The sequence below is a fragment of the Pelophylax lessonae genome (assembly GCF_965119305.1).
Source record: "Pelophylax lessonae genome assembly, chromosome: 4".
In the NCBI taxonomy this organism is placed as follows: domain Eukaryota; kingdom Metazoa; phylum Chordata; class Amphibia; order Anura; family Ranidae; genus Pelophylax; species Pelophylax lessonae.
In genome coordinates this window covers 10,635,385-10,649,697 of record NC_138771.1, presented here as the reverse complement: position 1 = coordinate 10,649,697, position 14,313 = coordinate 10,635,385, and the positions used below count along the sequence as shown (strand labels likewise).

General features: G+C 44.8%; 1 protein-coding gene across 2 annotated transcripts in view; it reads left to right on the top strand.

Moving 5' to 3' along the window:
- The window catches only part of ZFAND6 (zinc finger AN1-type containing 6), a 65,143-nt gene that overhangs the window by 42,950 nt on the left and 7,880 nt on the right, over window positions 1-14,313 (top strand). The window contains exons 3-6 of one of the 2 annotated variants that reach the window (XM_082256043.1): window positions 2,517-2,613; window positions 2,776-2,858; window positions 11,531-11,668; window positions 11,772-11,885. In XM_082256043.1, coding sequence (XP_082112169.1) covers window positions 2,517-2,613; window positions 2,776-2,858; window positions 11,531-11,668; window positions 11,772-11,885 — 432 coding nt within the window. The remainder of the gene's footprint in view (window positions 1-2,516; window positions 2,614-2,775; window positions 2,859-11,530; window positions 11,669-11,771; window positions 11,886-14,313) is intronic. The other variant, XM_082256044.1, reaches the window with a different exon arrangement.

Here is a 14,313-nt window from a genome sequence, read left to right as displayed (position 1 = left end):
ATCTGAGCACAGAGCGGTGACTGTCAGTCACCGCTCTGTGCTCTGCCCATCCAGCGCTCATCGGAACACCAAGTTGTGGGGGGGGGGGGGGGAGGGGTGGCTGGCACACTCCTGAGCCAGGCTGTGTGTATCCATAATACAGAACCAGTAAGCCACACACCCCGCTCCGTCCTCACCGGATGCCAGTGGATTCAGCTGCCCTCCATTTCTCCTGTGAAAGGGAGAAACCTGAAACCAAGAGAGCGCTGAGGAGGTGACAAGATTCTTGTAAGTATTTGGGGACAGAATGGGGTAGGAGAGGAAGTGGGGTGTGTGGGGGTCTTTTTTTTTTTTTTTTTTTTTTTTTTAAGCGGAGTTCCAGTCTTTTTTTTTTAAACAAATAGTCAGCAGCTACAAAAAGTTTCACTGAAGAGAAACCTAAGAGGAGGATCGGGGCTGCTCTGTGCAAAACCAACTGCACAGAACTGGTAAGAATAACATGTTTGTTGTTTTTAACCCCCAAATAAAGAGACTTTAGGCTCGGTTCACACTTGTGCGATGCGGGAAGGCTGCGAATACGCAGCCTGTTCCCGCATCGCATCCGCACATCTGGCAGTTCACACTGCCATATGCGATACGCAGGGGGTGTCAATTAAAAGTTAACGACACCCCCAGTTTGATTGCATATCGTAGTGCGATCTGCAAGTACGCACAGAATCGGATCGCACAAGTGTGAACCACTATGCAATCCGATTTTGATGCCGCTCAAACAATGCCACCTGTGCGTCTTTGGTGCTGCAGTGCGAATTCAGCCATACAAAGTGTATGGCTGAACTCGCATCCGCACATGAGATCGCATGTAATGAAGGAGCAGAGCGCTCTGAATTACATGCGATCTCCGCAGCCGCACTAGTGTGAACCAGCACAAAGTATCGCTTTAAAGTAAGAAATGGATAATAGCAATTTCCTAACTAATGTAGTAACTTTTATAAAAAAAAAAAAAATTTGTCCTGTAAACGGTCATACATTGTCTGTCTGTGTTGATAGGGAAAAGGGATTTCCCTATCAACACAGCACTATTATGTTCTGCCCGCGGTTGGAGGAGCCTTCCCCACTGGCAGTATAGAAGGATCATTGCTGCTGGCTATAGCGACCGGCAGGCGGCTCGAGCGCACGACGAGCGGGGAATCTGATGCATGTGACAGCCGACCGTCCTTCTCCCTGAAATGATCAGAGCCCCTGTGATCCTTCTATATATGAGCACAGGTCTCTATGGTCATTTCACAAGTCCAACCCTCATACAGTTAGAATCACTCCCCTAGGCTCACAGGGAGAACATGCAAACTCCAGGCAGGTAGTGTCGTGGTTGGGATTCGAACCAGCGACCCTCTTGCTGCTAGGTGAAAGCGCTAACCACTACACCACTGTGCCGCCCACCACTAGGCTGATCACCTATACTGTTAACCCCTTCCCTGCCAGTGTCATTATTACAGGAATGGTGCATATGTATAGCACTGATTGCTGTAGTAATGTCACTGGTACCCCCAAAAGTGTCAAAAATCTCAGTTAGGGGTCAGATCTGTCCGCCGCAATGTCGCAGTCCTGCTAAATTGCACATCACCGCCATTACTAGTAAAAAAAAAACTAAAACATTAAAAAACGACAAATCTTTCCCCTAGTTTGTAGACGTGATAACTTTTGCGCAAACCAATCAAAATACGCTTATTGCGATATTTTTTTGGTTAAAAAAATAAAAAATGTAGCAGAATACAAATTGGCCTTAAATGTTACATTTTGATTTTCCCTTAAACGTCTTTCAGGACAGCACCTTAGAGAGATGGCTCCTCCCTCTCCTCAATTTTTCTTTTTTTTTTTTTGAGAATGTCATATAGCAGAATGTGAAAAATATTATTTTTTTTTTTTTTTTATTTATATCGCAAAAGTAAAAATCGCACAGGTGATCAAATACCACCAAAAGAAAGCTCTGTTTGTGGGAAATAAAAGGACGTCAATTGTATTTGGGTACAGCGTTGCACGACCGCACAATTGTCCATTAAAGTAACGCAAAATGGGGCCTGGTCACGAAGGGGGCAAATCCTTCCGGTCGGAAAGTGGTTAATGGGCAGGCTGAATGTAGCAAGTTAATCGATCAACTTGGGTACAACCAGCCTGCCGGATTTACTTGCGATTAGCTGTGAGAATTCTGATGTTTTGGTTGGAGGGATTTCCCTGTCAGCTGTGACTGTTGTTGGGGGAACCCGTGGTTGCAGGAGATTTGCACCGTGTATGGCCAGCATAACACTGCTACTTCCATAGCTGTTGATGAATCCTCGATGGAAGGAATGTTTCAGTCAGGAATGTGCCGCTAGAAAATAGTAAGACAGGTGGAGGGAGGAGAACCTTTCATGTTGGTTGTGGATTGTAAAGCATTTATGATATCCTGGGAATCCTGAAGAAATTTGCCATTGTGGAGGTTTTGCTTTTCTTGAATAAGTTTGTACCCCCGTTGATTCCCATGTTCTTTGTTTTGCTTGTAGTGGTGTCTATGGGGAGTGGGGTGGAGGTTCCCTCCTCGCAGCTGACTGTCACACCTCCGGTATCTGAACCAGAAGAGTCCGTGTTGCCACAAGCAAGGTAAGTTTCCTTCGTCCCGAGTAGATAACGTCTCCTGAAGTACCGGTCCTCCCAACTTCTTCCAGTTTTTGATCAGCAGCCTCATTAGCATATCACATATATGAGCTTCTGGTTTTCATGGCCAATGGCAGTTCTGTGATTTTTCTTTTTTGTGTTGGTCAGTTCCTTGCCACTTCCAGAATCTGTGTCCTCCTCACAAGCTGAACCCACAGAGAACAGAACTTCCGAAACAAACGAGATGCCAGGTGAGAGCTGACGCTTTGATGTTGTGTGTCAGTGTTGTCCATTGTGGTGACATGTATAATGGGGATATGTGTGTCCTTACATTGTGGTGACATGTATAATGGGGATATGTGTGTCCTTACATTGTGGTGACATGTATGATCGGGATATGTGTGTCCTTACACTGTGGTGACATATATGATTGGGATATGTGTGTCCTTACATTGTGGTGACATGTATGATAGGGATATCTGTGTCCTTACATTGTGGTGACATGTATGATGGGGATATATGTGTCCTTACATTGTGGTGACATGTATGATGGGGATATGTGTCCTTACATTGTGGTGACATGTATGATGGGGATATATGTGTCCTTACATTGTGGTGACATGTATGATAGGGATAGCTGTGTCCTTACTTTTTGGTGACATGTATGATCGGGTATGGGTGTCCTTACATTGTGGTGACATGTATGATAGGGATATGTGTGTCCTTACATTGTGGTGACATGTATGATGGGGATATGTGTGTCCTTACATTGTGGTGACATGTATGATCGGGATATGTGTCTTTACATTGTGGTGACATGTATGATAGGGATATCTGTGTCCTTACATTGTGGTGACATGTATGATCGGGATATATGTGTCCTTACATTGTGGTGACATGTATGATGGGGATATGTGTCCTTACATTGTGGTGACATGTATGATGGGGATATGTGTCCTTACATTGTGGTGACATGTATGATAGGGATAGCTGTGTCCTTACTTTTTGGTGACATGTATGATCGGGTATGGGTGTCCTTACATTGTGGTGACATGTATGATAGGGATATGTGTGTCCTTACATTGTGGTGACATGTATGATGGGGATATATGTGTCCTTACATTGTGGTGACATGTATGATCGGGATATATGTGTCCTTACATTGTGGTGACATGTATGATGGGGATATTTGTCCTTACATTGTGGTGACATGTATGATGGGGATATATGTGTCCTTACATTGTGGTGACATGTATGATAGGGATAGCTGTGTCCTTACTTTTTGGTGACATGTATGATCGGGTATGGGTGTCCTTACATTGTGGTGACATGTATGATAGGGATATGTGTGTCCTTACATTGTGGTGACATGTATGATGGGGATATATGTGTCCTTACATTGTGGTGACATGTATGATGGGGATATATGTGTCCTTACATTGTGGTGACATGTATGATGGGGATATGTGTGTCCTTACATTGTGGTGACATGTATGATCGGGGTATGTGTGTCCTTACATTGTGGTGACATGTATGATCGGGGTATGTGTGTCCTTACATTGTGGTGACATGTATGATAGGGATATGTGTGTCCTTACATTGTGGTGACATGTATGATGGGGATATGTGTGTCCTTACATTGTGGTGACATGTATGATCGGGGTATGTGTGTCCTTACATTGTGGTGACATGTATGATCGGGGTATGTGTGTCCTTACATTGTGGTGACATGTATGATCGGGATATATGTGTCCTTACATTGTGGTGACATGTATGATAGGGATATGTGTGTCCTTACATTGTGGTGACATGTATGATGGGGATATGTGTGTCCTTACATTGTGGTGACATGTATGATGGGGATATATGTGTCCTTACATTGTGGTGACATGTATGATGGGGATATATGTGTCCTTACATTGTGGTGACATGTATGATCGGGGTATGTGTGTCCTTACATTGTGGTGACATGTATGATAGGGATATATGTGTCCTTACATTGTGGTGACATGTATGATAGGGATATATGTGTCCTTACATTGTGGTGACATGTATGATGGGGATATGTGTCCTTACATTGTGGTGACATGTATGATCGGGGTATATGTGTCCTTACATTGTGGTGACATGTATGATTGGGATATGTGTGTCCTTACATTGTGGTGACATGTATGATCGGGATATATGTGTCCTTACATTGTGGTGACATGTATGATTGGGATATGTGTGTCCTTACATTGTGGTGACATGTATGATAGGGATATGTGTGTCCTTACATTGTGGTGACATGTATGATGGGGATATGTGTGTCCTTACATTGTGGTGACATGTATGATGGGGATATATGTGTCCTTACATTGTGGTGACATGTATGATGGGGATATATGTGTCCTTACATTGTGGTGACATGTATGATCGGGGTATGTGTGTCCTTACATTGTGGTGACATGTATGATAGGGATATATGTGTCCTTACATTGTGGTGACATGTATGATAGGGATATATGTGTCCTTACATTGTGGTGACATGTATGATGGGGATATGTGTCCTTACATTGTGGTGACATGTATGATCGGGGTATATGTGTCCTTACATTGTGGTGACATGTATGATTGGGATATGTGTGTCCTTACATTGTGGTGACATGTATGATCGGGATATATGTGTCCTTACATTGTGGTGACATGTATGATCGGGATATATGTGTCCTTACATTATGGTGACATGTATGATCGGGATATATGTGTCCTTACATTGAATTGTGTACAGTCGGGTTTTTCAGCTTTCGCCTAGATCAGAGGTCTTCAAACTATGGCCCTCCAGTTGTTCAGGAACTACAAGTCCCATCATGCCTAGTCATGTCTGTAAACGTCAGAATTTTACAATGCCTCATGGGACGTGTAGTTCAGCAACAGCTGGAGGGCCTTAGTTTGGAGATCCCTGTCTTAGATGATCATTTGTTTGCACAGTGCTTCATCAAATAATAGAACGCTATTAGGCCTCATTTACATGGTTGTAGTACCGTCCATGCCCATGCAAGGGTTCTGTTTAACCACACAGGTGTTGTGCATCCCTGTGCCGCCTGTCTCATTCATATCAGTGGGGATGCAGCAGCGGCCATGTGTTGGGGGCACCCACACTGATGTCTGATAGGGAGCAGCAGCTCTGTCTGCATCCCAATTGACCTGAATGGAACCGACTGCACAGGAATGCACAGAGCACCTGTGGTTGAACACAGGCCCTCACATGGCCATATGATGTATTACGCCCCGTGTGAACGAGGCTTTACTAATTCCCTGTGAACTTTGTATTGTGGGTGAAGGTTGGCTATATAAGACAAATTGGCTTGCTTACGTACGGCGCTCTAAGTTTCCATTTGGACACCTTGGGCTTTATATACTAAGACCAGAGAGTACAAAATCTGGTGCAGCTGTGCATGGGAGCCAATCAGCTTGCAGTTTTTTTTTGGGCCAAAACTTAACCACTTGCCGACCGCCGCAAGTACATTTACTGCGGCGGTCAGCCCCTCCTGGGCAAAGTGACGTAGTACTACGTCGCTCGCCCAGGAGCCTGTAGGGGGCGTGCTCCCGCCCCCCCCCCCCCCCCCCCGCTCATTCACTGAGGTCCCCGCGCGAGTGGCCGACAGCTCTGATGTCCGCCGGTCTCTCGCGATCTCCCGCTGGAGAGGGAGAAAGGCAGGCGGCTGATGTAAACAAAGCCATCTGTCATTCTCCCTGGTGTAACTGCAGAGATCATACGATGCTGCCATGTAGGATCGTATGTCTCTGTGGTTACATCAAAAGCCACACCCCTCTACAGTTAGAATCACGCCCCTAGGGACACACTTAACCCCTTGATCTCTAATAAAGCTAACCCCTTCCCTGCCAGTGTCATTAGTACAGTAACAGTGCATATTTATAGCCCTGATTACTGTAGTAATGTCACTGGTCCCCCCCCAAAAGGGGTCCGATCTGTCCGCTGCAATGTTGCAGTCCCGCAAAAATAAATCGCATATCGCCGCCATTACTAGTTAAAAAAAAAAAAAAACGTAAAAATTACATAAATCTTTCCCTTAGTAAATGCAATAACTTTTGCACAAACCAATCAAAATACGTGCATTGCAATTTTTTTTTTTTACCAAAAATATGTATCAGAAAACAAATTGGCCTAAAATGTTAAATTTTTATTTTTTTTTTATTTTTTTGGGAATTTCATATAAAAAAAATTTTGAAAAATATTGTTATTTTTTCAAAATTGTCGCTCTTTTTTTGTTTATAGCGCAAAAAGTAAAATTTGCACAGGTGATCAAATACCACCAAAAGAAAGCTCTGTTTGTGGGGAAAAAAAGGACATCGATTTCATTTGGGTACAGCGTCGTACGACCGCGCAATTGTCCGTTTAAAGTCACGCAGTGCCGAATCACAAAATAGGCCCTGGTCTTTGAGCAGGAAAATCCTCCAGGGCTTAAGTGGTTAAAGTAGTTGTAAACCCTCACATATTTTGTGCTCTCTCCAGTTTTAAATCATCCCCTTTGTGCCCTCTTTTCTTCCAGTGGTTCAATATAGAGAAAAGGAGTGAGATATACTGAGGGTACCACTCCTGCCACATCCCTACAACGAGAGAGGGATGAGAGAATCCCACAGCTAGCTGGGGTCTCTTCAGTCTCTCACATAGAAATGAGGCTAGGAGTGGATATTGATCCTGATGAAAATGAATACACCGATGATATATAAAAAAAAAATATAGCATTTATTTGTATAGGCATAAAAATCTTATATAAATATAAAAAAAAGTATAAATTCATATAGCAAATAATGCATGTACATAACACAATACAGGTAAACCACTGGATCCCAGCCAGCCTCTGAGAACAAAGGCAATTGTTGAGAGATAGCTAATAGGTCATGATAAAATCATGATACAAATACAAAATTATATGGGATGCATCAGTGGAAAATCTGGAATCGCGACGCGTTTCGCTCATGTCGCTTCCTCAGACGATTCCTTTTACCCCTGAAAGAACAACAATGTATATCAACTTCACTGTAATAAATTCAAAAGGGTTTGTATTCTTAGTTGTAATAAATCAACAACAGTGCTAAAAACAGAAAACGTCTTAACAATCAAATTGACTCAATATCAGAATTCCAAAGTATAAAGCAGAGATTGAGGTGTATATTTCATTAACCCTTATTCATATCTCAAGAGAGGGAAAAAAAAAAACACAAATAGACATTTGTGTATTTGTCTATTTTTTTTTTTCCCTCTTGAGATATGAATAAGGGTTAATGAAATATACACCTCAATCTCTGCTTTATACTTTGGAATTCTGATATTGAGTTAATTTGATTGTTAAGACGTTTTCTGTTTTTAGCACTGTTGTTGATTTATTACAACTAAGAATACAAACCATTTTGAATTTATTACAGTGAAGTTGATACATTGTTGTTCTTTCAGGGGTAAAAGGAATCGTCTGAGGAAGCGACATGAGCGAAACGCGTCGCGATTCCAGATTTTCCACTGATGCATCCCATATAATTTTTGTATTAGTATCATGATTTTATCATGACCTATTAGCTATCTCTCAACAATTGCCTTTGTTCTCAGAGGCTGGCTGGGATCCAGTGGTTTACCTGTATTGTGTTATGTACATCAGGCCTCGACAAATCCCGGGCGCCAGGTCGCATTTGCGACTAGAATTAGCGACCTGGCGCCTGGGGTGCCCTGCAGGATGTGTCCTGTCCCTTTTGCACCCCCCACCTCCTCTTCGAGTTCACGGACTTCCGCGGCGTCCAAAAATTTAGTCCCCGGCTTTTCGGCCTTCTTCTGTGAGATGAGAAGCTATGGGAACTGACGCCCTCTTGTGGTGGCCGGGAGTAATGCATGTTCTCAATGCCAAAGAGGAGAAGAGAGGGATTTTTTTTAAGGCTTCATCTCTCTGTCCAGTTACCTTTTGCTTAAAGGTAAGTGGACAGGGAGTGTGGTTATTATTATTAATTTATTTTTTAAATGTAAAAAAAATAAATAATAATTTTTTCTTTTTTTTTTTTAATTATTAAAAAAAAAATAAAAAAATGTTTGTTCTTTTTTTTTTTTTTTTTTTTTCTTTTTTTTTCAATTCTTTTTTTTCCTCATCGCCGTGCCACAGCCGAAGGCCCCTTTCACACGGGCTGTCTGATCAGGTCCGCCTGTCAGTTTTTCAGGCAGACCTGATCAGACCGTTCAGTCTCCTCTATGGAGCAGTAATCTGCCGCCATCTGACCCTGCCCGCCAAAAACAGACGGATGGTGGTTCTATTTTCTATCCATCCCGTGGATCGGATCAGATGGCATCGGATGGAAAGAGACCGACAGTCTGTTTCCATCCAATTGCGCTATAGAGGAGAGTGGGGTTCTAGTCCTATTTATGTGTAAATTTAGTATCCGTTTTATTAAATAAAGCTTGGTTGTTAGTTTAAAAAAAAAAACAAAAAAAAAAACTGGCTCCTAACTTTTTTAGCTGGCTCCTAGATTTCAGGCAAATTTGTAAAGCCCTGATGTACATGCATTATTTGCTATATGAATTTATACTTTTTTTGATATTTATATAAGATTTTTATGCCTATACAAATAAATGCTATATTTTTTTTATATATCATCGGTGTATTCATTTTCATCAGGATCAATATCCACTCCTAGCCTCATTTCTATGTGAGAGACTGAAGAGACCCCAGCTAGCTGTGGGATTCTCTCATCCCTCTCTCTGTCTTTTTTCTTCCAGTGGTTACCTCTCAATATGCAGCAAACTGCATCGGTCATTTCCAAAAAATCTGAGTAACGAAAGGGTTAAAAAACAAAACCTGGATAAAGCGCTGTTGCATTTGTCACAAAAAATCTTCCACAATACGTTCAGTTTTAATGGTCATTCCTGAACTTTCCCGCATCTCTGCAACTAACGTGGGGACCCTGGGACAGTAATGGCAACAACAGTTGGTTAGTAATAAATGTTACCGCCCACTCTGCACTCCTGGTGTACAACTTCTCAATGTCTGCCAATAAATGATCACGTTCGTATCATCTTACTATATAAAGTGTCTCTGCGTCCAGTCCCTGTGTCCGTGGGATTGCGCTACTGCGCATGTGCCCCACGGACAGCCGTTGGGACTTGGAGCGCAGAGACTTCGGGTGGCCGGGCGAAAATGTTGAAGCGGCGGGTGTGCGCGGGCACGCGGGAGCCGCTCGGTCAGCTCTGCACGTGTCCCCGATGTTGCTAGGGCAACAGGGATGCTACATATGTTCTAGCGCCCATTAATTTAAAGGGCTTAATGTCTAGTTCTCTAATATTAATGCAGAAACCAGATACAATAAATACGTGAATAATAAGAACCTGCCAAATCCTATAAGCTTCTGTATTACAAATCCCTTATAACAAATATTAATGTGTTCAGGCTAATCCTGAAAATATAGAAGCGCTGTATCGTTTCAGGATTACCTGGACCCAGTAACAATTCAGTTGTGTAGAGTTGCAGTTATAAAAGCTGCCAATGTGAAGCTCCTTAAATCGGTTGTAAACACTCTTTTAATAATAATAATAAAAAAAAAAATTCTACTTCCCTACTCTGTGCAATGGTATTGCACAGTGTGCCCTCAAATCTCCCCTCCTGGGGTCCCCCACCGGGGCTCTTGGCTCCTCCTCTTCGCGGAGCCCTGAGCGGAAGTTCTCCTCTCCCCCCTCCCTCCCTGCAATCTTCTGGGACATGTCAGAGGTCCCAGAAGATTGCCAGGCCAATCAAGACGCGCAGCGCGACTCGCGCATGCGCAGTGGGTACCCGGCTGTGAAGCCGCAAACTGTCACAGCTGGGTGCCCACAGCAGTGATGCAGAGGGGAGAGGATCGAGGCTTCGGGCGGCCACATCGCTGGACCGTTGGACAGGTGAGTGAAATGGCTGGAACTCCGCTTTAAAGAGGTTGTACACCGAGAAAAATGTTTTTTCTCTTCTTTACATCCTGAAAGAGAAACCCATAATGAGCTAGTATGCATCGCATACTAGCTCATTATGAAATACTTACCTTAGAACGAGCCCCCGCCGTGCTGCCCGCTTACCTGTATGATGGGCGACATGTATATTCGTCCGTCTTCCGGGATCGCGGCATCCGGCCATCTGATTGGCTGGAGCCGCGGTGACGTCACTCCCGCGCACGCGCGCGGGAGCCGACGGTCACGGCACGGGGCTCTGAAGGAGCGGCACGATCTGCTGTTCCTTCAGAGCGCATGCGCCAGTGACGTCACTGGCTGCATTAAAGGTAAATATCTCCTAAACGGTGCAAGTTTAGGAGATATTTACAGTACCTATAGGTAAGCCTTATCATAGGCTTACCTATAGGTACAACTTCCTGAGGAGGGTTTACTTCCTCTTTAAGTACATCAGCTTCTTTTTTTGGCAGATTACAAGCGTTTTCGTTAGATGTCAATGCCTGCCTCCAAACACCTGCAAAATATGCCTGAAAAAAGCCCCAAAAATCGCCTGAAAACGATGCGCTCAGGTGTGAATGGAGATTAAGACGCAGAGGACCGGTGTGCAATCCGCTCCGCAGCCGCCATGAAGATGTGTTAACCGGCGCTCTCTCCTGTCATGTGAATTGGATGGGGGGAAACTCGCATCCAATTTGCACTTGTGTGAGCCCAGCCTTCATTGGACAAGCTGAGGTTAGAAGCTGATTGGCTACCATGCAGAGCTGCACCAGATTTTGCCCTCTCCAGTTTTTGTAATTCAAGCCCCATTGAGTGATTGTTCGCATGTAACAATATATTTATTGATAATGGTGCTTGGAAAGGGGGGGTGTACATACATAGCATTGTGTAATTGGAATGTAGTGACTGCTAGAAAATGGGGGGCTTTACTCATAAACTAGCTATGGAAGGTGTTGCTGTTGGATGTTCCAGATTGCTCTGGCAGACTCTCAGGTTTCAGTTTTTCAAGCGTAGAAAAGGGGGGAAATCAGCGCAGTGTGTTGCAAGAAGGCTCAAGAAGGGGCAAGAGAAAGCATAATGAAACAGGACAGACGTTAGACAGTGCTGATGGTAAGTGATTGTTTTTGCTTCGATGGGGTTCAATCCCTTGTTATAGGGAAGGCGTATCACGGTGGAAGGCATTTTTACATCATGTCAGTTTATTTTCTTGTAGCTTCTCCATCAGACAGCGCACAAAATTCTTCTGAAGAGCAAGCAAGTTCTCCTGTAAAGGCCAAGCTAAAAAAGAACCGCTGCAACATGTGCCGCAAAAAGGTTGGACTTACAGGTACGTCTCTTGTACTTGGCTTTGTCCCTTTTAGGAAAAAAACATTTGTTGGAGAGATTACATTTGATTTAGCATCTGCCTGGATTGTCTACAACAGTGGTTCTCAACCCCTGTCCTCAGGACCCACTAACAGGCCAGATTTTAAAGCGGAGTTCCGCTCCCCCCTCCAAAAATTAAAAATGAGCAGCTACACACACTGTACTCATACTGTAGCTGCTGACTTTTAATATTAGGACACTTACCTGTCCTGGAGTCCAGCGATGTCGGCACCGCAGCCAAGGTTTGTCTGGTGCTGCCGCCACCGTTGCCGGTAAGGGAAATCGGCAGTGAAGCCTTGCGGCTTCACAAGCGGGTCCCTGCTGCACATCCCTATTGGCTCAGTGGCAGGGGAAAGAGGAGGGGCCAAACTTCCGAGTGACGGCGCCATATCCCAGAAGTGGGGGAAGGTTACCTGTCAAAAACAGGTACCCCCCATTCCCATCCACTTTTGGGTTGAACTCCTCTTTAAGTATTACCTTGGGGATATGTAGACTAGAGTACTGCAATCACTGAGCAGCAAATTGTATCACCTGGGATGTATTTCAGTTATCTTGCAAACCTGGCCTGTTAGTGGGTCCTGAGGACCGGAGTTGAGAACCACTGGTCTACAGTATGTTCTGTGAATGCCTCAGTTGTTGCAAGGAACAAATCGCATGTTAGGCAGGCGATAGACGGTGCAAATTTCTTTCCTGCACAATTCCCCCATCAACACGAAGTGCTGACGGGAATCCCTCCTGCGGAGTCCAGCGGCGGCGGCTGCTGCTTGGTAATTCTGGGGGAGCGGCAAGCCAACCCACCCCGACAGTCGGTCGGCAACACATTCCCTCCCTACCCCTCCGAAAACGAACGGCCTGCCCCGCACGGCCTGCCTCCTAACCTCCTCCTTCCTAACCTCCTCCTTCCTAACCTCCTCCTTCCTAACCTCCTCCTTCCTAACCTCCTCCTTCCTAACCTCCTCCTTCCTAACCTCCTCCTTCCTAACCTCCTCCTTCCTAACCTCCTCCTTCCTAACCTCCTCCTTCCTAACCTCCTCCTTCCTAACCTCCTCCTTCCTAACCTCCTCCTTCCTAACCTCCTCCTTCCTAACCTCCTCCTTCCTCTTGTCTGGGCTGGGGAGTGCTGGAAGGCTGGGCCGCTGTGCTTCTCCTCCAGCCATGTGTCTTCTGCCTCTTCCTGGCCACTGGCCAGTAAGATCACTTCTCCTTTTGGCCAATCTGGAAAGGGGTCCCACAACCCTCTTCCTGATTGGTTGGGAGGCGAGTCAGTGTGACAATATTTATTTGCTATTGCCATACAACTGGGTGGGCGCTCTGACCTCACCTTTTTTTTTTTTTTTTTTAAGCCTATTAGAGCCTCTGGCTCTAATCGCGTGCTTCAAAAAAAAAAAAAATCCCCTATTGGAATCCATGCGGCCAGTGCCCTGCATGTAGATTAGGGGGCCGGATTCATGGATTGGGGGGGGGTGGCGGGGGGTGGCGCCCCAAATGGTCAGGCCGCCACTGGCGGAGTCATTGTCTGTCCTGGCAGTGGAATGGGGGCGGGCGGGGAAGACCATAGTTATTGCTAGTGGCTATAGCAGTCGCTAGCGATAATCGCAAGTGAATCCCAGAAGGCTGGTTGTACCCAAGTAGATCGATCATACAGCTTGGTACGTTCAGCCTGTCCACACACGGTTCAAATCTCGGCCAGTTCCTGCTAAACTGGCTGAGATTCAAACCATCTATGGCCAGCCTTAGTGATCAGAGAAGATATTACACATATAGCACACTGCATTAAAACCAGGTTAATAGGTTATGTACAGCCCCACCTCCTTACCCCTAAAAATAAATCTGATTAGTCCTCATTGTTTAGTATGTTCATAGTTATAGGTACATAGTAGGTAAGGTTGAATAGAGAGACAAGTTCATCCAGTTCAACCTGTTGAACAGACAGCGGTGACTGACAGTCGCCAGCTCTCTGCTCACGAACTCTGAGAACGGAGCGATCGGCGGTGTTTGATCTCTTGGTTCTCAGTCTTCGAGACAGCGCAGGACAGATGCTGCATTCACCAAGGTAAGTATGATTAAGAGAGGAAAAAAAACCCCAAACCTCTCTTTGAAGGTTTAACTGCTGAGTGGCCGCGTGTCTTCTATATACTCGCTGAAACTGAATAGATTACTCCCTATGCTAGAATCACTATTAAAGCGGAATTACACTGCATCTGAGCACCACAAACAATGTATGTACTGCCTTTTCTCTTACATCCTCTGACAGTCGCCGCCCGATGGTATTAGCCTTCACTAATGGGGTAATGGCGCCCTTTGCAGGAGCAAGGCTAGGCAGATAATTATCAGGTTAATACAAAAAAACTTTTATACCTCGGCACGCCACTAGGGGGCCATCTTTCAGC